This window comes from Lagenorhynchus albirostris, chromosome 11, assembly GCF_949774975.1.
Source record: "Lagenorhynchus albirostris chromosome 11, mLagAlb1.1, whole genome shotgun sequence".
Classification (NCBI taxonomy): domain Eukaryota; kingdom Metazoa; phylum Chordata; class Mammalia; order Artiodactyla; family Delphinidae; genus Lagenorhynchus; species Lagenorhynchus albirostris.
Genome location: NC_083105.1, coordinates 42,922,041 through 42,947,498, shown reverse-complemented (window position 1 = coordinate 42,947,498; position 25,458 = coordinate 42,922,041). Strand labels below are relative to the sequence as shown.

General features: G+C 37.5%; 2 protein-coding genes across 2 annotated transcripts in view; one reads left to right on the top strand and one right to left on the bottom strand.

Annotated features, from left to right (window-relative positions):
* Window positions 1-20,272, bottom strand: part of CAPS2 (calcyphosine 2) — a 31,655-nt gene extending 11,383 nt beyond the window's left edge. The window contains 4 exon segments of the mRNA XM_060167031.1: window positions 3-42; window positions 3,120-3,153; window positions 3,336-3,456; window positions 20,194-20,272. Coding sequence (XP_060023014.1) covers window positions 3-42; window positions 3,120-3,153; window positions 3,336-3,456; window positions 20,194-20,272 — 274 coding nt within the window.
* Window positions 20,273-20,989: 717 nt separating this feature from the next.
* The window catches only part of GLIPR1L2 (GLIPR1 like 2), a 31,317-nt gene continuing 26,848 nt past the window's right edge, over window positions 20,990-25,458 (top strand). Inside the window, exon 1 of the mRNA XM_060165663.1 lies at window positions 20,990-21,229. Within this exon, the coding sequence (XP_060021646.1) occupies window positions 20,996-21,229 (234 nt within the window). The 5' untranslated portion in view covers window positions 20,990-20,995. The remainder of the gene's footprint in view (window positions 21,230-25,458) is intronic.

The following is a 25,458-nucleotide window of genomic DNA, read 5'->3' as shown; positions in this document are numbered from 1 at the left end:
ATTGCCATAACCATTTAGAATTAGCCACAAAGACTCAAAATCCTAGAAATAATCACACAGAGACCACTGTTACACCTTTAAGTTATATATGGCTACAACAATAATCATCATAATAGCATTTTGTTACATCTGTTGTAGCCCTAGACAAGGTAGTGGACTTAATAAGAAAATTCCAAAAAGTTACATATAAATCCAATCAAAGGCACTAAAAAAGCTTATTTAGAGGAACTCTGTAGTGGACAGTTCCATAAAGTTAAGAAATATTTAAGAGTGGCAATAAATCACAAATGTATCTTTTTTTTGTGTGTGTGGTACGCGGGCCTCTCACTGTTGTGGCCTCTCCCGTTGCGGAGCACAGGCTCCAGACGCGCAGGCTCAGCAGCCATGGCTCATGGGCCCAGCCGCTCCGCGGCATGTGGGATCTTCCTGGACCGGGGCACGAACCCGTGTCCCCTGCATCAGCAGGCGGACTCTCAACCACTGCGCCACCAGGGAAGCCCCAAATGTATCTTTTTAAATTTATTTTTTTTCAATAAGAAATGCTTACCATTCACTTGAATTTGACCATTTCATTATCTTTAATGTATTATATCAGTGACAACTAAGAAGTCACTTCACTTACTGGAATGCCTCCAAAAGGCATTAGGATACTGACTGTACTTCTGCTAGTCTTCATACTTGAAAGTATAAGAGATTTGAATGACTCTAACAATTATTCCATGATTTACACTGAAAGGTGCTGTTTTGAGTAGATCCCTTATGCCAATTTATTCATTTCACCATTGCCACTTACTTCTTTGGCAAATGCACTATTTAATAGCATATTCTATTCATAAAGTTCCTAACAACAACAACAAAAATACAGTATGAGATTTTCTTAAACTCAGGTAAATAGATTTTCAATATTTCAGTCAAGTTGTTAGCTTTAAATGAGAATATAAATAAAACGTCTAGCAAGGTGACTGACAAATAATGGTTACCCCCAAAATATTCTCTTCCATTTCCTTCTAATTTTTTCAATTAAAATTTTAATAAGGAAACTTAAGACGCCCTGCCCCACCCCCCACCCCCCACAGTTCTCAACAACCCATACATTTTTTTTGGTCTGTTGTAATGCCCTGTACATGAAAAGCCTTTAAGGTCTATAAAATGAGCTTTTAAGAGTGAAATTGAGCTTAATCTTTAAAATCATACGTAATATGGATAGAAGATGAATTTGCTCACCCAACTCAAGGGATACTAGAATTAAAAGATAATGCTAGAAGCTTAAAAGAAACATTTTTCAAGCATTGAATAATTTACCAAAAGTTGCAACAAATTTATATAACTCTTTCTAAAATATGGTGCAGGATGGAAAATGATAATTCAGTTGAAACAAAACTAAGGTATATTTATTGATAGTATCTCTATATAAATTAGGCTATTTAGGGGGCATACCAATTTTTTAAAATTTCAAATTAGTAAGAATGACTTTGCCTTCCCCCAAACTAGTGCCAGAATTAGACCCAGGTTGGTGATTCTTATGTTCTTGTTTTTGCTTCTCATTGCATGGGCAGTCTCCAGTGATATTATAGAGGAAAAGAAAAAACAGGGTATAAGACACCACATCTTTCTAATTTTCTATTGCTATTTTATTACTATTATTATTATTATTAATGCAAGGAAGAGATGAAGTTAGATAATCCCTAGTGTGTGTCACTAGGTGGGCCATAAGGTTAAACATTGTAAAAAACACAAGACAGGTATGGCACAGCAATGATAAGCAATACCGTACTAGCACAGAAGTTTACAATTGATAAAGCATGTAATTTTCTCATTTGAGTTTCAAAGCAACTGTGACTATAATTATTATCTCTGGATTGCTCCAGCAGAGTCTGTCTGTCAGAAAAGTGAAAAGGCCTATTTAAGATCACACATTTCAAATGTTAAGGCTAGAACTTGAACCTTGATCTCATAAATTCAATTTCCAGTGTTCCTCCCACAAAATGTACTATATCTTGTGACAAGACGATTTGAAGCAAAAGAGAACAATGCAAGAGAATGCCTTATCTAAAACCCTTGAGGTAGACATGTTTCAAATTCATATACACTCAGGAGAAAATCCAAACTTCTGAGCATAGCGTGCAAAGCTTTAATGTAATGGACCCTGCTAGGCTTATTTCTCTCCATTCTTCTCCTTTCCTTCCTTCCACCTATCTATCTATTTCAACTCATGCATCGTCTATTTATTCAGCACCTGCCAAACGCCAGGTTCTATTCGAGGTATTAGAAATAGAGCAGGAAACAAGAAGCACCTTGGTCTCTGCCCTGATGGAACTTCCATTCTACTGCAGGCAGAGCCAGAGAATATCTACAAAGTGGTATAAAGAAAACAAAATAGATAAATGGTATGGAGAGGATCAGGGATCAGATGGGATGCTCCTTTAGATGGAGGTGTCAGTGTAGTGTTCTTAGCAGAGAAAACCTGAATGATGAGAAAATTCAGCCATGCAAAGGTCTGGTGGAAGATTACTCACAGCAGAGGGAAAGGTAGGGGTGAAACCTCTGGGGCAATTCCTGGAACCTGCTGCATTCCCTCTCCCCTGGAAGCCTTCACATGAGCTTCTCCCTTTCCTGAAGTAGCTATTGTCGGATCCACGCTCCTCCTACCCTCTTGTCTGCTTCATTCCTCCTCATCCTTCAAAACTCAGCTCTAACACATACCCACCTCCAGGAATCCTATGAACTTCCTTCTCCCAGAAATCCTATGAACTTCCTTCTCCTTAACCTGGCTTGCAATTTATCTCACATGTTCTGAAAGCATTCTCTATTTAACACTTATCATGTTGTTTTGTAATCATTTATATTTTTCTTTCCTTTACTTATGAAGACCTTAAGAGTACAGAGTATGTCTTCTCAGAGTTTAGAACAATGCCCACTTATTAGGCTCTTAATTAGTATATGAGGGAGGGATAAATGTTGACATTTAAAAAATCAGCAGGACTTGCCTGATGGCTTAACACTGATAACGAGGCATAAAGAAGGAGACAAATGAACTACTAAAATTTCAGTAGAAAAGTGAATAAGACCACTGAAGAATATTATGTCATTCACTGCAGAGAATTATCTGTGGTACATACATTTTTGGACACTTCTAAGTGAAATACTTTTTTTGTTTTGTTTTACATCTTTATTGGAGTATAATTGCTTTACAATAGTGTGTTAGTTTCTGCTTTATAACAAAGTGAATCAGTTATACATATACATATGTTCCCATATCTCTTCCCTCTTGCGTCTCCCTCCCTCCCGTCCTCCCTATCCCACCCCTCCAGGTGGTCACAAAGCACTGAGCTGATCTCCCTGTGAAATCTGCCTTATCTAAAAGTCCATTTCCTTCCTTGTCCAATTGTTGAAGGTATTTTCTCAATCCAGTCAAAATACGAACACCTCTTTTACATAGCTGTTCTTTTAGCACATCTGTTTAAGAAGAAGAGAGATGGAAACTAATTATTCCTATGCACAAATGTATCAAGTTGCGATTGTCTTTCCGGTAAGAAAATTAAAGTTGATATAACTGACATAAGGGATGTGACTATGCAACCAGATCATAAGTATGACTGACAAAAGGCTTTCAAAAATAGAATGCTCTTAGTAAAGGGGGTTATATACAAAATCACATGTAAAATGTACCAGAACAATAGCACCACTGTGTGGTGAAAGTGTTGCATTTTATACATAGGAAAATAATGGTTCACTTTATCAGCATGAAAATAACCTAAATGTTACAAATAAAATCTTAGTTTTTTAAAATTTCCCAGGTTTCCTCTTCATCTGTCAAGCCCATATCTTTAATCTCCTTCCTCTTTCTTTGTAATTACCAACTGAATTACAAATTTTTGAGTGATCTGCCTGACATCAATTCATCAGTTCAAAATTTCTAAAATAGTTTGAAATCTTCAAACTGTAGGTTATATATTAAATAGCATCAAGGCTTTGGAATGCTATCCTATCCTTATACATTTAAAGTAACCCTTTCCAGGGCTTCCCTGGTGGCGCAGTGGTAGAGAGTCCGCCTGCGGATGCAGGGGACACGGGTTCGTGCCCCTGGTCCGAGAGGATTCCACATGCCGCGGAGCGGCTAGGCCAGTGAGCCATGGCCGCTGAGCCTGTGCGTACAGAGCCTGTGCTCCGCAAGAGGAGAGGCCACAACAGTGAGAGGCCCGCGTACCGCAAAAAAAAAAAAAAAAAAAAAAATGTTCTTCCTTATCCCTCATTCTCCTTGGACCAGTCTGAAGGGGGCCTTGGGAAATATGCCATCTTTGAGGGCTACACAGCCTTCTCAGACTGCTTTCTGCCCACAGAAGTTTAAGGTCTAAGAGTCATTAAAATATCTTGCATTCATTGCTTTTTCATAACAGGTTTACAGTATCTTTGGGAATACACCTCTCTCCAAAACTCTGAAGGTCTTTCAGCTATATGCCTCCAGTCAGTTCCAAGTACCAATACCCATGCTTAAAGTATAGTTTGGAGAAATTTTCAAATCTTTATTTCTTTGTTTTCTCACCCTGGCGCTTTTCTTTTTCATCTTAATGCCAGTTACCTTGAAACATGAATTTTGGAGAAATGGGTACAGTCTTAACCTGTTCCATTTGCTGAGGCAATTTTTAATCAATTAAGAGGATTTCCTTGGAATCACATACTTCATCTTCTCTTTGCCCTGAGGCTTTTAATCACATGAAAGTTTTACAACATTGGTCTCTCAAAGCCTTTTATATAGAAGCAGCTCCTTTTCCATTTCTCAAAAGCCCCACATTTCTTGATTCTCTCTTTCTGCTTCCAAACTGGCCAGTGTTTTAAATACTTTTATAATATCTTCTTGAACCCACACTACAACCTACAAATACTATTAATTATCTGTTTTCCAACCTCTGCTTAGAGCTTCAAGTTCAATGGACTCATGATCTGCCTCCTGAGTAATAGATCACATTTTTTCAGATATTTTGGCTCTGAATCACATGGATTGCCATCATTACTCTGACATAAGTTTCCTCACTGCTTGCCAACTAACTGGTAAACTCTACCACATAGCTAAGGCAAGCTTGCCACTAACATTTGTGGGCTAGAAGAAGTAAAAAAAATGGAAGCTCACATATAGTCTCATTGTTGGCTCAGTAGATTTTTATTTAGTAAAGAATATGTGGGGCTTCCCTGGTGGCGCAGTGGTTGGGAGTCTGCCTGCCAATGCAGGGGACACGGGTTCATGCCCCGGTCCAGGAAGATCCCACGTGCCGCGGAGCGGCTAGGCCTGTGAGCCATGGCCGCTGAGCCTGCGCGTCCGGAGCCTGTGCTCCGCAACAGGAGAGGCCACAGCAGTGAGAGGCCCGCGTACTGCAAAAAAGAAAAAAAAAAAGAATATGTGGTTTCAGGGATTTCATCTAATCTGCTCAGATTTGGATTCGGTCAGGATAATTTTGCTCATTTTCATTGATGTTATTAACTAAATTTCCATTTCTTCTAAAATAATCAAAACTGTCCATTAAAATTATAGCTATAATTTTATAGTTATAACTATAACTACAGGGTTAGGGTTAGGGTTAAAGTTATAATGAATGGTCATCAATTTTAGTATTTTAAATATTTTTTTAAGTTTTTGGAAAATTTAATTGTCTTCTTAAATATTTTTATAAGTATAAGATTATTTGCTATTCTAGTGCTCATATCCATCTACTGGCCAATGTGAAGAACTGATGTCATGCTTCACTTAGGTGACATAAACAACTACATTTATCCCTATTTAACAGTAATAGAAACTTGTTACCATTGCAAAAAGTCTCCTTATCCCTGAAATGGGAATATGAAGAGAGAAGTGAGGAAACAGATCTTCAGTAGTACTTCTAAACAATGTTATATTATGCATGAATCTACTGCTTTCATGCTGAAATGAAAGATTTGACAAGTTGAGCTTTTCTCTTAACCTAAGAGCTTCCATGGTTCAAATCTTTCTTGGACTCTGAAGCAGTGTCTGTCTCCAGTGTCATCAGCAACAATATTCGCAATCCTTTTTACCATTCAGATACAGATGCCTTTTGCTTTAAAAACATGTGGCAAAATATGCAGACATTCCGTGTTGCGGGTCTCATTGAACCCGTGCTAAGGTTATAATGAGGAGAATCTTTCTCCTCATTTTAAAATAAAGTGTGTGTGTGTGTGTGTGTGTGTGTGTGTGTGTGTGTGTGTGTGTGTGTGTAATATGTGATGTCCTATATAGTCTGGACCCAGAGCAGGGATCCTTCCTACCTAGGTCTCAAGAGGTATGAGCTTGGATTTTTATTATGGCTGCACTGCACTTCCAGCAATAAGTTTTACAAGAGGCTAGGCTGAGCCCTGGTATGAAATAAACCCTGAAATCTCAGTGGCTTAATGAAACAAAGTTTAATTTCATACTTAACACAGGTTGTAGAGAAAATGAGTTAGGATTCAGCCTCTCTGGCTGGGGCAAAGGAGTGCCCCCAAACTCAGCTAGCTCAGTGACAGGCAGTATAACAAGAGCTCCCAAGGTCATTCATTGGATAATTGCTTTACCAATGTGAAGAATAGGAGGGTATCTACTGATCCTCTTGCTATTCTAATGTAAAAGGTTTAGCATCCTTTTGCTTTCTTTTCATCCCCATTTTTTATTAAATTAATGACTCATTCAGATTGTTGTTATTCTTAACTGCAAATGTTTGTTATGCTGGTGGTAACTAATTATAACACAAATAAATTTTAAGATAAGTTTTGGTGAGGTTGTGGAGAAATTGGAACCATGGTACACTGTTAGTGGGAATGTAAAATTGTGCTGCAGCTATGGAAAAAAGTATGGAGCTTCCTCAAGAAATTAAAAAATAGAACTATGGTGTGATCCAGAAATCCCACTTCTGGGTATCTATCCAAAAAAAATTGAAAACTCAGGATCTTGAAGAGATATCTGCACTTCCACGTTCATTGCACCACTATTTGCATTAGCCAAGATATAGGAACAACCCAAGGGTCCATCAAAAGAAGACTGGATAAAGAAAATGTTGTATATACATTACAATGGAATATTATTCAGCCTTAAAAAAAGAAGGAAATCCTGCCATTTGTGGCAACATGGAAGAATCTGAAGGACATTATGCTAAGTGAAATAAACCAGTCACAGAATGACAAATACTGTATGATTCCAGCTATTGGATGCATCTAAAATAGTCAAACTCATAGAAGCAAAGAATACAGTAGTGGTTGCCAGGGTCTTGGAGGTGGAAAAATCGGGGAATTGTTATTCAAAGGGTACAAAGTTTCAGTTACATTAGATGAATAAGTTCTAGAGATCTGCCAAATAGCATGGTGCCAATTGTTAACAATAAGATATGGTGCACTTCAAAATTTGTGTAGAAGGTAGATCTCATTTGTTAAGTGTTTTTACCATAAAAACAAACAAAACACAAAGGGAGGGACTTCTCTGGTGGCACAGTGGTTGAGAGTCCTCCTGCCAATGCAGGGGATGTGGGTTCGAGCCCTGGTCCGGGAAGATCCCACATGCCACGGAGCAACTAAGCCAGTGTGCCACAACTACTGAGCCTGGGCTCCAGAGCCTGTGAGCCACAACTACTGAAGCCCGCGTGCCTAGAGCCGTGCTCCGCAAAAAGAGAAGCCACCACAGAGAGAAGCCCATGCACCGCAACAAAGAGTAGCCCCCGCTCACTGCAACTAGAGAAAGCCCACGTGCAGCAACAAAGACCCAAAGCAGCCAAATGGCGCAGTGGTTGAGAGTCCGCCTGCCGATGCAGGGGACACGGGTTTGTGCCCGGGTCCGGGAAGATCCCACATGCCGCGGAGCGGCTGGGCCTGTGAGTCATGGCCGCTGAGCCTGCGCGTCCGGAGCCTGTGCTCCGCAACGGGAGAGGCCACAACAGTGACAGGCCCGCGTACTGCAAAAACAAACAAACAAACAAAAACAAATAGAAAATAAATAAATTAATTTAAAAAAAGCACACACACACAAAGGGATACAAGTAAATACTGGGAAGTGTTGATTATGTCTGTTACCTTGATTGTGGTGATGGTATCATGAGTGTTTGCATATGTCCAAACTCATCAAATTGTACACATTTAATATGCACAGTTTTTTTCTATATTAATTATACCTCAATAAATCCATTTTAAAGTATTATTTTTGTCATTTGCATTATTTAGTATATTCCTTTCAGGAATTTTGAATAGTGACTATTATGCTATATATTTTTATTGCTGAACATTTTTTTTATCCTCTCTGTATATAGAATAAATTCTTCAGTAGCATATGATACATCCCAACATCCTCCTGCTCTCAACCCTATGCACAATATAATGTTTCTTGCCACAGCATAAGCAGAAGCATCATGATTATCTGAGCATATCCTTAAAAAGTAGTGTGTGGGGGGCTTCCCTGGTGGCGCAGTGGTTGAGAGTCCACCTGCCGATGCAGGGGACGCGGGTTCGTGCCCCGGTCTGGGAAGATCCCACATGCCGCGGAGCGGCTGGGCCCGTGAGCCATGGCCTCTGAGCCTGTGCGTCCGGAGCCTGTGCTCTGCAACGGGAGAGGCCACAACAGTGACAGGCCCGCGTACCGCAAAAAAATAAATAAATAAATAAACAAAAGTAGTGTGGGAACTCTCCATCAGATGAAACTATTATAAATATCTTTGTATTTAGTTTCTATTTTGAAGAATTTCTTGGTAGGTTTTTTTCTTCTTCCTTCTGTAGAGAAACTTGTTATATAGATGTCATTCATAATATGAGTGTTTGTGATTACAAGAGCTTCTAGAATGTACTTGAATTATTAGTTACTAGGCATAAGACAAGTGATTAGGCTTTTTAAAGAGATTTATGTCTATAAGTAAGTCAACTTCTTCCATTTACAAGTTAAGCCAGAATACTGCTCAATAAAAATTTTCCCTTAGGGCCAGAGACTTAATAGCAATTACGTTTTAAGTGAAAGCATTGCCAGCTCTGAGAGGTCGTTAAATTTTTTTTCTAAAAAAATTTTTAATTACATTGTTCAATCAAAACAAATGAGCTATAATTATAGACTCCTTGGGAATTTTAAAATGCAAATATATGTTTTTAGTTATACATACATCTAGGGAATTATAATTTGTATATCTTGTGTATGTTTGAACTGGCTTGAAATACATGTTTTGAATAAATATAATTCCTTAGCCATCAGATATTAATTCTTACTTTTTCAAGACCATAGTCTTTACCATTTGGATAGTAATAATTCTAGATCTTAATTAGAATGACAGAATAGTTTTCTTTTGTACCATGCTTTGGATAGAGGATGACTTGGTACAAGCTATTTCATGGTAGAACTGTACTTTAATTTATATCTTTTCTTTTAAAATATATACCAGATTAAAGCTAATCATTTTTCCTTTTTAAAGCAGAGAAATCTCCCAATGATCCAGGCAAAAGACTAGGATTCTCACAGCCTTAATGGGAGGTAAAGTTTTCTAGAGACTATAACTATGCTGAGATACCTTGGAAAAGAAATGAATTGCATAAAAACTATAGCTAGGAATATATTAGGTGAAAAGAACTGGTTGAAAACATTTCTTTGCTGTTGTTGATTTCTTGGTTTGGTTCTGAATTGTATCTGTGAGAAAAAAATGGAGGCTCTGTCTTTCTGGTATTTTACCTGTTTCAAGTTCATATAATTTTTGGTGGAGGTTGGTATATCAGAACTCATCATGCAGTCTATTCATTTTTCAGAAGAGTAAATTATGTACCATCCTCTGAAAACTACTGAAGTCTCTCTTGGATACTGAAAACAAAATTTTTGATACGACAATTTTTGCAGTTTGAAAGAAAATTAGTTATTAAAATGACAAAAAAAGAATATAGGAAATTAACCAATGAGGTTAATAGCATGAATTTAAATCTACAATCCTAAAATGGAAACATAATGGCATTTATTTGTTTTCATTAAATCAACTTCAGTGTAATTTTTAGTCCTCACATTGAAAAGGGAGTTAAAAATGCTATCTTTAACATTTTTGGACTTATCTTCCCCCATTGTTACACACACACACAAAATCTGAAGTCTTTGTTCCAAAAGATAAAGGAAGCATCTTTAGGAATCAAGTCAATGATCATTATTATCCTTCCAAACTAGTGACCACTGGGATGCCAGTGACATTGTCCTTCCAGGTTGGACATGCTACTGCTTCCATGGTAGTCCTATGCCACAGAAATCATGACATAGGCTGGAAGAACAATATTAGATACACTACCTTCCGAGTCCAATGTCCTACCATTCCCTCTGAGATCTTTTTGTATGCTCAAGGCTACGATTCCGATACTGGTAGCAGCCTTTATTTTTAGCTGCTCAAGCTTTCTGCCAGGCCAAAATTCTTGAGTCAAGGGATTATAGGGAATCTATCTATCTATTAGGAATGCCTTCTTTTAGAGTTGTGGAGATAGGAATGGGAAATACAATGAGCAAAAACTTTAAAAAATTACCTTCCCAACAAGATGGAGTAGATCCATTTGCCCTACTCCCCCCATTAAGTATAGCTAAAGACCTTGGATATTCTATATAAAACAAATATCAGAAGACTTAAAGTTGGAGAAAAGGAAGCAGACATCCTCTAGAGACTCCAAGACTCAAGGAATGACACAAGGTGAGTTCCCTGGATTTCCTTTTTGACTCTTGTAAATCCTGGACTGGGTACTAAAGAAGCCTGAAATCCAGAAATGTCAATGGATGACGGAAACAAAAGCCTCAAGAAAAGCCTGCCCTCTCTTGCCAGAGAATAAGGAAAGGGACAGCCTAGTAAGGCAGAAATGTTTTTTGTTGTTTTATTTTTTACAGTAAACATCCTCTTCTGGACAAACAACATGAGGAAAAAACAAGCCTCTTATCCTTTTCAACAAAGGCCAAGTGGAGGACTTAGACCATCATCCTTGCCTGACACTTATGAAGCACCCCTCCCATCACCTCTCCACCAGTGATGTGTCAGAGGAGAGTGAGGAGACTTCCAGCCCCCACCAGGCAGTAATGAGGTGCCCCTCGCCCTCCCAGCCAGGGTGGTGTCAGAGGAGGCCAAGCATGGAGCATACATGTTCACTACCACCCAGCAGTAATGAAGTGCACCTCACAACAACCCCCCCCCCAACAGTGTCAATGGAGGCCATATGGGGAAACAGGACTTCCAGCCTCATCTGAGGCAATAGATACCCGTTCCTCACCTGAGGTGTCAGCAGAGGTCAAGTGGGGAGCTTAGACTTTCATTCCCGCCTGGTCATAACAAGGTACCCCTTTCTCTCCCCATGAGATGATGTCAGCAGAAGCAAAGGGGGAGCCTGGATGTCCATCTCCTTCCAGTGGTAACAAGATAACCCTCCCCACAGCAGGGTTAATAAAAGTGAATAGGGATCCTGGACTTTTGCCCACCAACCAGTGATAAGTAGGACTGACCCCCACTGGAGCAATGTCAGTGAAGACCTGCTAAAACTGGAAGATTGACTAAGATCTAGAATCTCATAATATAAAACGCAAAATGTCAAGGATACAATTTAAAAAATCAGTCATATACCAAGAACCAGGAAAATCTCGATGTGAATGAGAAAAGGCAACAGATGTCAACACCCAAATGGCACAGATGTTAGGATTATCTGACAATTATTTTAAAGTAGACATCATAAAAAGAATATATACATACACATATATAACTTTGCTGTACACCTGAGACAGTGTAATCAACTATACTTCAATTAAAAAAAGATATCAAAAAAATCATAAAAATGCTTCAAGGAGCTATTACAAAAATGCTTAAGAGAAATGAAAAAAAATAAAGTCTCAACTAGGAAATGGAAGTTACAGATTCAAATGGAAACTTTAGAACTAAAATATAGACAAACCAATATTAAAAATTCACTGGATGAGCAATGAAAATGGGAAAGGAAAAGACCAGTGAACTTGAAAATAGAACAGTAGGAATTACCAAATCTGAACAACAGAGAGAAAATGGACTGAAAAGAAAAATGAACAGAACATCAGGGATCTATGAGACAATAACAAAATATTATATCTAATATTCATGTCATTGGAGTCCCAGAAGGAATTGAGAAAGATGGGGAGGGCCAGAAAAAATATTCTAAGAAATAGTGGCTGAGAACTTCCAAAATTTAGATAAAGATATAAACAATTCTGAGTAAAAGCTGAATATGATAACCCCAAAGAAATTCATGCCAACATACATCATAATCAAACTTCAGAGACCCTAAGACAAAAAAGCTTAAAAGTAACTGGAGAGAAACAATACATTACCTATAGGAGAACAACAATTTCAGTGTCATCAAATTTCTCAACCAAATCCAAGGATGCCAGAGAAAGTGGCACAACATTTTCAACTTTAATTTCAATTTCAAAAAAGAGTCAACTAAGAATACTACATAGAGAAAATATGCTTTAGGAATGAAGATTGAAATTAAGACATTCTCAGATTCAGAAAAACTAAGATGATTTGTCATAATCAGACCCACTCTAAAAGAATAGCTAAACAAAGATCTTAAAATAGTAAGATAATGATAAATCAAGGATTCTTGGAACATCAGGAATGAAGAAAACACAAGGCAAAGAGTAAAACTATGAGTAAACATAAAAAACTATTCCCTTATCTTTTCTAAATTATGTTTGAGAGTTAAAGCAAAAATTATAACATAGGTTATGGTTATATTGGTTATATTATATTGGTTATGGAACATATATAGGTTCTTGATATAGAAGAAATATTTAAGACAATTGTATTATTGGTGGAGTGAGTGGCAAAGGGACCTAAATGGAAGTAATATTTCTACACTTCATTCAAACTGGTAAAATGCTGACACCAATAGTTTGTAATAAGTTACACTTATATAATACCTATAGCAACCACTAAAACATCTATATAAAGATATATACTTCGATAGCCTCATCCACCAGAGGGCAGACAGCAGAAGCAAGAAGAACTACAATCCTGCAGCCTGTGGAACAAAAACCACATTCACAGAAAGACAGACAAGATGAAAAGGCAGAGGGCTATGTACCAGATGAAGGAACAAGATAAAACCCCAGAAAAACAACTAAATGAAATGGAGATAGGCAATCTTCCAGAAAAAGAATTCAGAAAAATGATAGTGAAGATGATCCAGGACCTCAGAAAAAGAATGGAGGCAAAGATCAAGAAAATGCAAGAAATGTTTAACAAAGATCTAGAAGAATTGAAGAACAAACAAACAGAGATGAACAATACAATAACTAAAATGAAAAATACACTAGAAGGAATCAATAGCAGAATAACTGAGGCAGAAGAACAGATAAGTGACCTGGAAGACAGAATGGTGGAATTCACTGCTGCGGAACAGAATACAGAAAAAAGAATGAAAAGAAATGAAGACAGCCTAAGAGACCTCTGGGACAACATTAAACGCAACAACATTCGCATTACAGGGGTCCCAGAAGGAGAAGAGAGAGAGAAAGGACCCAGAAAATATCTGAAGAGATTATGGTCAAAAACTTCCCTAACATGGGAAAGGAAATAGCCATCCAAGTCCAGGAAGCACAGCAAGTCCCATGCAGGATAAACCCAAGGAGAAACACACCAAGACACATAGTAATCAAATTGGCAAAAATTAAAGACAAAGAAAAATTATTGAAAGCAACAAGGGAAAAATGACAAGTAACACAAGGGAACTCCCATAAGATTAACAGCTGATTTCTCAGCAGAAACTCTACAAGCCAGAAGGGAGTGGCATAATATACTTAAAGTGATGAAAGGGAAGAACCTACAACCAAGGTTACTCTACCCGGCAAGGATCTCATTCAGATTCGATGGAGAAATCAAAAGCTTTACAGACAAACAAAAGCTAAGAGAATTCAGCACCACCAAACCAGCTCTACAACAAATGCTAACGGAACTTCTCTAAGTGGGAAACACAACAGAAGAAAAGGACTTACAAAAACAAACCCAAAACAATTAAGAAAATGGTCATAGGAACATACATATCGATAATTACCTTAAATGTGAATGGATTAAATGCTCCAACCAAAAGACACAGGCTTGCTGAATGGATACAAAAACAAGACCCATATATATGCTGTCTACAAGAGACCCACTTCAGACCTAGAGACACATACAGACTGAAAGTGAGGGGATGGAAAAAGATATTCCATGCAAATGGAAATCAAAAGAAAGCTGGAGTAGCAATACTCATATCAGATAAAATAGACTTTAAAATAAAGAATGTTACAAGATACAAGGAAGGACACTACATAATGATAAAGGGATCGATCCAAGAAGAAGACATAACAATTATAAATATATATGCACCCAACATAGGAGCACCTCAATACATAAGGCAACTGCTAACAGCTCTAAAAGAGGAAATTGACAGTAACACAATACTAGTGGGGGACTTTAACACCTCACTTACACCAATGGACAGATCATCCAAACAGAAAATTAATAAGGAAACACACGCTTTAAATGAAACAATAGACCAGATAGATTTAATTGATATTTGTAGGACATTCCATCCAAAAACAGCAGATTACACTTTCTTCTCAAGTGAGCATGGAACATTCTCCAGGATAGATCACATCTTGGGTCACAATTCAAGCCTCAGTAAATATAAGAAAATTGAAATCGTATCAAGCATCTTTTCTGACCACAACGCTATGAGATTAGAAATGAATTACAGGGAAAAGAACGTAAAAAACACAAACACATGGAGGCTAAACAATACGTTACTAAATAACCAAGAGATCACTAAAAAAATCAAAGAGGAAATAAAAAAATACCGAGAGACAAATGACAATGAAAACATGATGATCCAAAACCTATGGGATGCAGCAAAAGCAATTCTAAGAGGGAAGTTTACAGCTATACAAGCCTACCTCAAGAAACAAGAAAAATCTCAAATAAACAATCTAACGTTACACCTAAAGGAACTAGAGAAAGAAGAACAAACAAAACCCAAAGTTAGCAGAAGGAAAGAAATCATAAAGACCAGAGCAGAAATAAATGAAATAGAAAGTAAGAAAACAATAGCAAAGATCAATAAAACTAAAAGATGGTTCTTTGAGAAGATAAACAAAATTGACAAACCATTAGCCAGACTCATCAAGAAAAAGAGGGAGACAACTCAAATCAATAAACTTAGAAAGGAAAAATGAGAAGTTACAACAGACACCGCAGAGATACAAAGCATCCTAAGAGACTACTACAAGCAACTCTATGCCAATAAAATGGACAACCTGGAAGAAATGGACAAATTCTTAGAAAGAAAGAAACCTTCCAAGATTGAACCAGAAAGAAATAGAAAATATGAACAGACCAATCACAAGTAATGAAATTGAAACTGTGGTTAAAAGTCTTGCAACAAACAAAAGTCCAGGACCAGATGGCTTCACAGGTGAACTCTATCAAACATTTAGAGAAGAGCTAACACCCATCCCTCTCAAACTCTTCCAAAAAATTGCAGAGGAAGGAACACTCCAAAACTCATTCTACGAGGCCACCATCACCCTGATACCAAAACCAGACAAAGACACTACAAAAAAAAGAAACTTACAGACCAATATCACTGATGAATATAGATGCAAAAATCCTCAACAAAATACTAGCAAACAGACTCCAACAACACATTAAATGGATCATACACCATGATCAAGTGGGATTTATCCCAGTGATGCAAGGATTCTTCAATATACGCAAATCAATCAATGTGATACACCATACTAACAAATTGAAGACGAAAAACCATATGATCATCTCAATAGATGCAGAAAAAGCTTTTGACAAAATTCAACATTCATTTACGATAAAAACCCTCCATAAATTAGGCATAGAGGGAACTTACCTCAACATAATAAAGGCCATATATGACAAACCCACAGCAAACATCGTTCTCAATGGTGAAAAACTGAAAGCATTTCCTCTAAGATCAGGAATGAGACAAGGATGTCCGCTTTCACCACTATTATTCAACGTAGTTTTGGAAGTCCTAGCCACAGCAATCAGAGAAGAAAAAGAAATAAAAGGAATACAAATTGGGAAAGAAGAAGAAAACTGTCACTGTTTGCCAATGACATGATACTATACATAGAGAACCCTAAAGATGCCACCAGAAAACTACTAGAGCTAATCAATGAATTTGGTAAAGTTTCAGGATACAAAATTAATGCACAGAAATGTCTTTCATTCCTATACACTAATGATGAAAAATCTGAAAGAGAAATTAAGGAAACACTCCCATTTATCATTGCAACAAACAGAATAAAATACCTAGGAATAAACCTACCTAGGGAGACAAAAGACCTCTATGCAGAAAACTATAAGACACTGATGAAAGAAATTAAAGATGATACAAACAGATGGAGAGATGTACCATGTTCTTGGATTGGAAGAATCAATATTATGAAAATGACCTTACTACCCAAATCAATCTACAGATTGAATCCAATCCCTATCAAATTACCAGTGGCATTTTTTACAGAACTAGAATAAAAAATCTTAAAATTTGTATGGAGACACAAAAGACCCCAAATAGCCAAAGCAGTCTTGAGGGAAAAAAACAGAGCTGGAGGAATCAGACTCCCTGACTTCAGACTATACTACAAAGCTACAGTAATCAAGACAGTATGGTACTGGCACAAAAACAGAAATATAGATCAATGGAACAGGATAGAGAGCCCAGAGATAAACCCACGCACATATGGTCAACTAATCTATGACAAAGGAGGCAAGGATATACAATGGAGAAAAGAGAGTCTTTTCAATAAGTGGTGCTGGGAAAACTGGACAGCTACATGTAAAAGAATGAAATTAGAATACTCCCTAACACCATACACAAAATAAACTCAAAACGTTTTAAAGACCTAAATATAAGGCCAGACACTATAAAACTCAAGGAGGAACACTCTTTGACATAAATCACAGCAAGATCCTTTTTGACCCATCTCCTAGAGAAATGGAAATAAAAACAAAAATAAACAAATGGGACCTAATGAAACTTAAAAGCTTTTGCATAGTAAAGGAAACCATAAACCAGATGAAAAGACAACCCTCAGAACAGGAGAAAATAGTTGCAAATGAAGCAACTGACAAAAGTTTAATCTCCAAAATATACAAGCAGCTCCTGCAGGTCAATGTCAATAAAACAGCCCAATCCAAAAATGGGCAGAAGACCTAAATAGACATTTCTCCAAAGAAGATATACAGACTGCCAACAAACACATGAAAGAATGCTCAACATCAGTAATCATTACAGAAATGCAAATCAAAACTACAATGGGGTATCACCTCACACCAGTCAGAATGGCTTTCATTAAAAAAATCTAGAAACAATAAATACTGGAGAGGGTGTGGAGAAAAGGGAAGCCTCTTGCACTGTTGGTGGGAATGTACATTGATACAGCCACTATGGAGAACAGTATGGAGGTTCCTTAAAAAACTACAAATAGAACTACCATATGACCCAGCAATCCCACTACTGGGCATACACACTGCGAAAACCGTAATTCCAAAAGAGTCATGTACCACAATGTATATTACAGCCCTATTTACAGTAGCCAGGTTATGGAAGCAACCTTAGTGTCCATCAACAGATGAATGGATAAAGAAGATGTGGCACATATATACAATGGAATATTACTCAGCCAAAAAAGAAATGAAATTGAGTTATTTGTAGTGAGGTGGATGGACCTAGAGTCTGTCATACAGAGTGAAGTAAGTCAGAAAGAGAGAGACAAATACCGTATGCTAACACCTATATATGGAATTTAAGAAAAAAAAACTGTCATGAAGAACCTAGCACTATTTTTTGTATGAAGTACATGATGTCAGCCAATTAATTCACTGACAGATCTGAAAGGTTGAACGTTTTCAAAACATCTTCAGCAAGCTTGGCCTCTTTCTACACAAACCAAACTAGACGTCTTCATTTCCTGTTCCTGTGTACTCCTGTATTAGTCACCTGAGTTTGAAAACCAGCTCTAACACCTACTGGCTGGGTGACTTTAGACAAATTACTTTACTTCGCTTTTTCTTAGCTTTTCCATCTGTATAATGGAGATAATAATAATATCTGTTTCTTAACAATGAGGTACCATCTCACACCAGTCAGAATGGCCATCATTATAATAATAATTGTCTACAAATAATAAATGCTAGAGAGGGTGTGGAGAAAGGGAACCTTGTTACACTGTTGGTGGTAATGTATATTGGTGCAGCCACTATGGAAAACAGTATGGAGATTCCTCAAAAACTAAAAATAGAGTAGCCATATTATCCAGCAGTCCCACTCCTGGACATATATCCAGATAAAACTCTAATTTGAAAAGATACATGCACCCTATGTTTATAGCAGCACTATTTACAAGAGCCAGGACATGGAAACAACCTAATTGTCCATCAACAGATGAATGGATAAAGAAGATGTGGTATATATATACAATGGAATATAACTCAGCCATTAGAAAGAATGAAATAAAGCCATTTGCAGCAACATGGATGGACCTAGAGATTATCATACTAAGCAAAGTAAGTCAGAAAGAGAAAGACAAATACCATATGATATTACTTATATGTGGAATGTGAAATACGACGCAAATGAACATATCTATGAAACAGAAACAGACTCACAGATATAGAGAACAGACTTGTGGTTGCCAAGGGGATGGAGAGGTGTGGGAGAAAAGGATTGGGAGTTTGGGATTAGCAGAGGCAAACATATATAGGATGTATAAACAACAAGGTCCTACTGTATAGCACAGAGAATTATATTTAATATCCTGTAATAAACCATGATGGAAAAGAACATGAAAAAGAATATTTATATATAAATATAACTGAGTCACTTTGCTGAACAGCAGAAATTAAACACAACATTGTAAATCAACTATACTTCAATAAAAATTTTAAACATAATATCTGTTTCTTAAGGGTTTTATGATTTAAATGAGTTGATATTTTCCAAACATTTAAAATCTCACCCGATAGTTCTGGAAACAACACAGTGAATGTAATTGACACTGAATTTTCCACTAAAAATGGTTAAAATGGTAAATTTTATGTATATTTTACCACAATAGAAAACAAACAAAATAGCTCCTGACACACAGCAAGAATTTTTTAAATTTTAAAATAGCACTTATTACTCTGTATTATAGTTATTTGATGATTTGTATCACCTTTAACTAAAAGCTTCATGTGGATAGACTACGAATCTAATTTGCTGAAAATCTGTAGCTCTAACACCTAGCATGGGTCTGACACATAGAGGTCCTAAAGAAATACTTATTAAATTAATGAGTAAGATGTCCAGCAATGGAATGGGCTGCCTAAGAGATAGTGACTTCCCTGCTAACATAATTATTTAAGCAGAGGATATGGTGATCACCTGTCAGTGATGTGTCAGATATGTCTAATACAGTGGGATGAATAAAAGGCTAAAATTTCTTCCTAATCTAAGTCTGGATTATTGTATTTATCTTGTGCTTTAATATAGCAGTTTTCATAGTCTAACAACAGTACCAACATAATAAAGGAATTCCATCTTTCAGCACTTGCCACCTTGACCCCCCGCAATACACTCTGGTCATACTAAAGCACTTTTAGCCTTTTTTGATCTCCTAGCATACTACATGCTTTTTTCTTTGTTTAGAATGCACTCTTTAACTTGTGTGCTTCACTTTCTCGATGTCACACTCCCCAAACAGGCCTACGTGGTCCTCAGAAAGGGTGTTAGTTGCCCCACACATTATGCCATAACACTTTGGCTTTATATTTATCCATGGTATAAAGTCACCGATTTGCTAGTTCTCCAGACTGTAAGCTACTTGGAAGCAGGGTTTGTGTCTTGTCCACTGGCCTTTCTCATCCACCTAACACACTACCTGGTAATACATATTTATTAAAAGAATTAAGGCATGAATGAAACCATCTTATGAGGTCTACTGCTTTCAATTGTGTACACCATAGATAATCTTTAAAAGCACATTTATTTTTAGATATTTTTTGGTCAAGCAGTTGCAATGCTCTCTTTGTGGCAAAATTCTGTTCCTGTGTCAATGATTCTGAATATCTCCTTAATGCTATCCAGCACAATATGTGATATGCAAATATGTACCCCAAAACGAATATGTGTTTTTATTTTGTGCCTACAACTTACATTCTTCAAAGCAAGTTTTCTTGAGCCAAATACTTGAAGCTAAAGAAACCAGGCCAAAATCTTCTAGGATACTAGCCATTTTTGTCTGAAAGAAATGAAAACCAAAAAAAAAAAATGAGTTCTTACCTACTGTTAACATGACAATTTGTCAGAGAAGATGAATATTGATATTCCAGACATGCTGGTGAAAGAAAAAAATGAAAATATTTTAACTTTATGAGAATTTGATGATCCCTAGTCTACCCCCTACCTGCTGAGCTTTCCACTTTTCCCATTTATCCTGCGGTTTCCCACAAATGATCATTAAAACATTGAGAAAATCTCAGTGAGGAAGTTGGCCTAAAAGAGGATATTCTTCTGTCCAGGAGGAAAATAAAAGGAAGATCTTGCATTAAACTCCCAACTTAACAAGTAAGGATTTTTTTTTTGGTTGAATTTTCATCGGTGTCACAGAAGAATTAGAAGGTTCCTCAGACATGTTACTTATTCAGCAATTGGCATTTACTGGGCAGTTGACACATTAATAAACGATGACACATCATCTGGTGTCAGAAATCGACTCTGGATATTTAACTACATTAGTTTAGTGAAAAGCTTGTACTCATTTAACTCAAGCCTCTGTTGTGGTTTGTTCTGCAGACAGCTTTCACGAGCCTTCCCTCACTCTGGTTTCCCTTCATCCTTTTCTCTCCGTTCGCGGGGAGGCGGGGCCAGACGTGCCTGCACCGCCCCTCCCCGTTGATTGGCAGGTCGCTGGGGTGGGCCGGCGCGTGCGCACTGGCCTGGCCACGGCCAGTGAACGATGGAGACCCCGAGGCGCTTCGCCCGGGAGTGGTGTGCCCAAAGGCTTCGTCTGGCGCAGACGGTTGTTTGGGAGGTGTGGCTTTGTGAGTTCTGGCTACTACTGCTGGGTTCCGGTTTAAACGCGCGTTCTTTGCCACACGAAGAGGACGTAACGTTTATCAATGAGTACGTGAACCTCCACAATGAGCTCCGGGGCAGCGTCATCCCCCGAGGGGCTAACTTGCGCTTCATGGTGAGGCCCTAAGGCGGTTGCCCAAACCTCCAACAGCCCCTGTCAGGACCTCCCCCTCGGCCGCGGAGAGTCTGGGTGTCTGAGCCTTAAGGATCGCGGACAACCGCGCTTAGAGTTTGGGTTTTAAAATACACGTGAAGTTTATATGTTCAAGAAATAAAAACCACTGTCATTCAAACGCATAGTTATTACCAAGGGTTTGCACAGGGCTTGGACTAGGGTGAGTAGAGGTACTCACCAGAGGTGCAAAATTTAAGGGAGCTTTAATTCGAGAAAATGGTAGTTTAATGTAATTTTTTAAATTTAAAAATCAATGCAAAAGTATTATTGATGAAACAAAATCACTTTAAACAAAGACAGGATCTTTGAGCTTGAATTTGGGAGAGGCAAGTGAGGCACTCTCAGGATAATGCAAATAAAAGGTCAGATTCTGTTCTTATTTAAAATTTTGAATTTTTATCATGGATGTTTTCACACTAATTTTGCCTTTTTAAAATATTTTTTATCTTGATTATTGAGTTTTTTGGTATCCAGCCTAAATTTTGCTCCCTAGAGGGTGTTTCATTCACCTCGTCCTAGACCCGGCCCTGATTTTGCGTTCCCTTACAAAATAGTTCTTGCTTCTTTCCCATTTTTTCCCCCGTATTTCTTTGTAATGTCTCGTTAGCTGTTCCCCTGGTGCTATAGAGTCTTCATGATTGTCATTAAAAATGAATGCAAAATGTATTGAGTAAATATCAGGTAATTAGGACCTTCCAATTTATGTTGTAAATATTGCAGGGACTGTCTCCCTAGATATGTCTTTGCTTCCTTCTGGATTAGTTCCTTAGGAAAAATTCCAGAAATGTGACAAATAAAGTATGTGATTTTTTTATTTATACGATACGTAGCAATTGCTATACTGAAGGACTGTGCCAAATTAAGCAAATATCAGCAGTGTAGAAGTACAGTAAGTCCCCTACATACGAACGAGTTCAGTTCCTAGAGTGCGTTCTTAAGTCCAATTTGTTCCAAAGTCCAACAAAGTTAGCCTAGGTACCCGACTAACACAAGCGGCTATATAGTACTATACTGTAATAGGTTTATAATACTTTTCACACAAATAATACATAAAACACAAAAAATAAAACTTTTTTTTAAGATGTTGGGGTAGGAGTTTATTAATTAATTTATTTATTTTTGCTGTGTTGGGTCTTTGTTTCTGCACAAGGGCTTTCTCTAGTTGTGGCAAGCGGGGGCCACTCTTCTTCGCGGTGCGCAGGCCTCTCATTATCGCAGCCTCTCTTGTTGCGGAGCACAGGCTCCAGACGCGCAGGCTCAGTAGTTATGGCTCACGGGCCTAGTTGCTCCACGGCATGTGGGATCATCCCAGACCAGAGCTCGAACCCGTGTCCCCTGCATTAGCAGGCAGATTCTCAACCACTGCACCACCAGGGAAGCCCTCAAATAAAACATTTTTAACCTTACTGTATAGTACCTTGAAAAGCACAGTAGTACAGTACAATAGCTGGCATACAGGGGCTGGCATCTAGTGAACAGGCAAGAAGAGTTACTGACTGGAGGAGGGAGAGGAGGTGGGAGATGACAGAGCTGAAGGATTGTCAGCAATAGGAGATGGAGGGCAAGCTGCAATTTCACTAACACCTGTAGTTGATGGCACAGGTTCTGGTTCCTTGCTGGATTCAGTTCTATCTACCCTCTTGAAAAAACGATCCAGTGATGTCTGGGTAGTAGCTCTTTTTTTCTTGTCATAGATGACATGGTAGCACTGGATTGCATTCTGAATGGCTGCTGCAACCTTTGTGTACCATACTACGTTCAGGTCCTGTGCCTTAGAAATGAACAGTGCCTCCTCAAATAAAGAAAATCCCCTTGCCATTTCCTGCGTCTTGAATGTCTCCTGTTCTTTAGTTACTTCTTCTTCCTCTAGTCTCTCTTTGTCCATTCTCTGGGCCTCAATTCCATCAGGTCTTCATTAGTAAGCTACACAAAGCACAACCATTTGTAGAGGATGCACACACATGACAATGTACGCCAGACACGTGAACTAATTTACTGGACTGCACATGTGACATACCATACATACATGTGACTGGACATACCACATCTGACTGGCTTGGGTATTTTCAGTCACTTGCTAAACTAATAAATTATGAAAGGGAACTTTGCTTTAATGTTAATTTTAAAATGTTATTTTGATTGGACGTATTTTGTACATATTTTGTTCATTTTCTTTACCTTTTGAATTCTCAGTAAGTTTCCTCTTCTGTTTATATATTTTCTTATAGAAATATATCAATACTAGCATTGTATTTGCTGAAGATAGTTTTATCCAAGCCAATTTTAATCTTTTGAGTTTAATTAGAATTTGAGGATATTTGAGAGTTATATCTATGTATTTCCCACCCTTTGTGATTAATTCTATTTCTTCCAAGTTTGAAGATTAGCGTTCCTCCTGATAATGAATAAACACAAAATATTTTTAATTCAACTTTTTATAGGTTTTGTATTCCTAATGTCTAAAATTTTTATTTCAAACATAAAGCGTAGAGAATAATATAAAGCATAATATTGTGTCCCCTCAATATATATCTTAATATGTGAACATTTTTGAAGGAATAATGTTTTGGGTACAGTTTAAAGCTGCACTCTAACTTTTATCCTTCTCTTCTTTCTAAAAATTTGTATATATTTTTCCCATGGATTTTACTAAGATGTAAATAATAACTGTAAATAGTATAGTCTATCATAATAGTATGGTCTACTTAGAACTTTTCCTTGACAGGTTTGGAAATCATACATTTTATCTTTATTATTTACTGGTTATACTTAACATTTTAATGTATATACTTTACAAAGTCCAAAGTTAATCAACATCTATAACCTCCTTCTAAATATTAAAAAGATATTACAACACATAAATTGTTTGTCTTCTGCCCATGTCCATGCTGTTGTTGTTGTCACCTAGTATTTTTGTTCTACCTTGTTTTTAAACTCAAAACAATTTTTAAACTCAAAAATTTATTGGGTTTTTTTATTGTAAAATATACATAACATAAAATTTACCATTTTAACCATCTTTAAGTGTACAGTTCTATGACATTAAATACATTCACATTGTTGTGCAATCATCACCACCATTCATCTCCAGAACATTTTCATCCTACCCAATAGAAACTCTGCACCCATTAAACACTAACTCCCCATTCCCTTCTTTCTGCTGGCTACTACCATTCAACTTTCGGTCTCATAAATTTGACTACTCCAGGTACATCATATAAGAATCATAAGTGTTTCTCTTTGTGACAGGATTGTTTCACTTAGCATGATGTCTTCAAGGTTTCATTCTGGGACTTCCTTGATGGTGCAGTGGTTAAGAATCCACCTGCCAACACAGGGAATATGGATGGGTTCGAGCCCTGGTCCAGGAAGATCCCACATGCCATGGAGCAACTAAGCCCATGTGCCACAACTACTGAGCCTGCACGCCTAGAGCCTGTGCTCCGCAACAAGAGAAGCCACTGCGATGAGAAGCCTGTGTACTGCATGAAGAGTAGCCCCTGCTCTCCACAACTAGAGAAAGCCCGCACAGCAAAAAAGACCCAATACAGCCAAAAAAAAATTAATTTTAAAAAATGTTTTAAAAAAGAATTTCCATCCTCTTAAAGGCTGAATAATATTCCACTTTATGTATATACCACATTTTGTTTATCCATTTATCTCTTCATGGATGGTTGAGTTTCTTCCACATTTTGGTTATCGTGAATAATGCTGCTGTGGACATAGGTACGTGAATAAATATCTGTTCGATTCCCTGCTTTCACCTTTACTAGGTATATACCCAGAAATGGAATTGCAAAAACATGTACAAATTCTATGCTTAATTTTTTGAAGAACTGACATTCTGTTTCCCATAGTGGCTGCACATTTCGCATTCCTACCAGCAATGCACAGGGTTTCAATTTCTCCACATCCTTGCCAACACTTGTTTTAATGGGTGTGAAGTGGTATGTCATTATGGTTTTGATTTTCATTTCCCTAATGATTAGTTATGTTGAGCATATTTTCAGGTGTTTATTGGCCATTTGTATGTCTTCTTTGTAGAAATGTTTGCACAAGTTCTTTGGTCATTTTTTGGTCAGGTGGTTAGGGTCTTTTGGTTAGCTGAGTTGAAGGAATTCTTTATATATTCTGGATAAAATCCCTTGTCAAATACATGATCTTCAGAT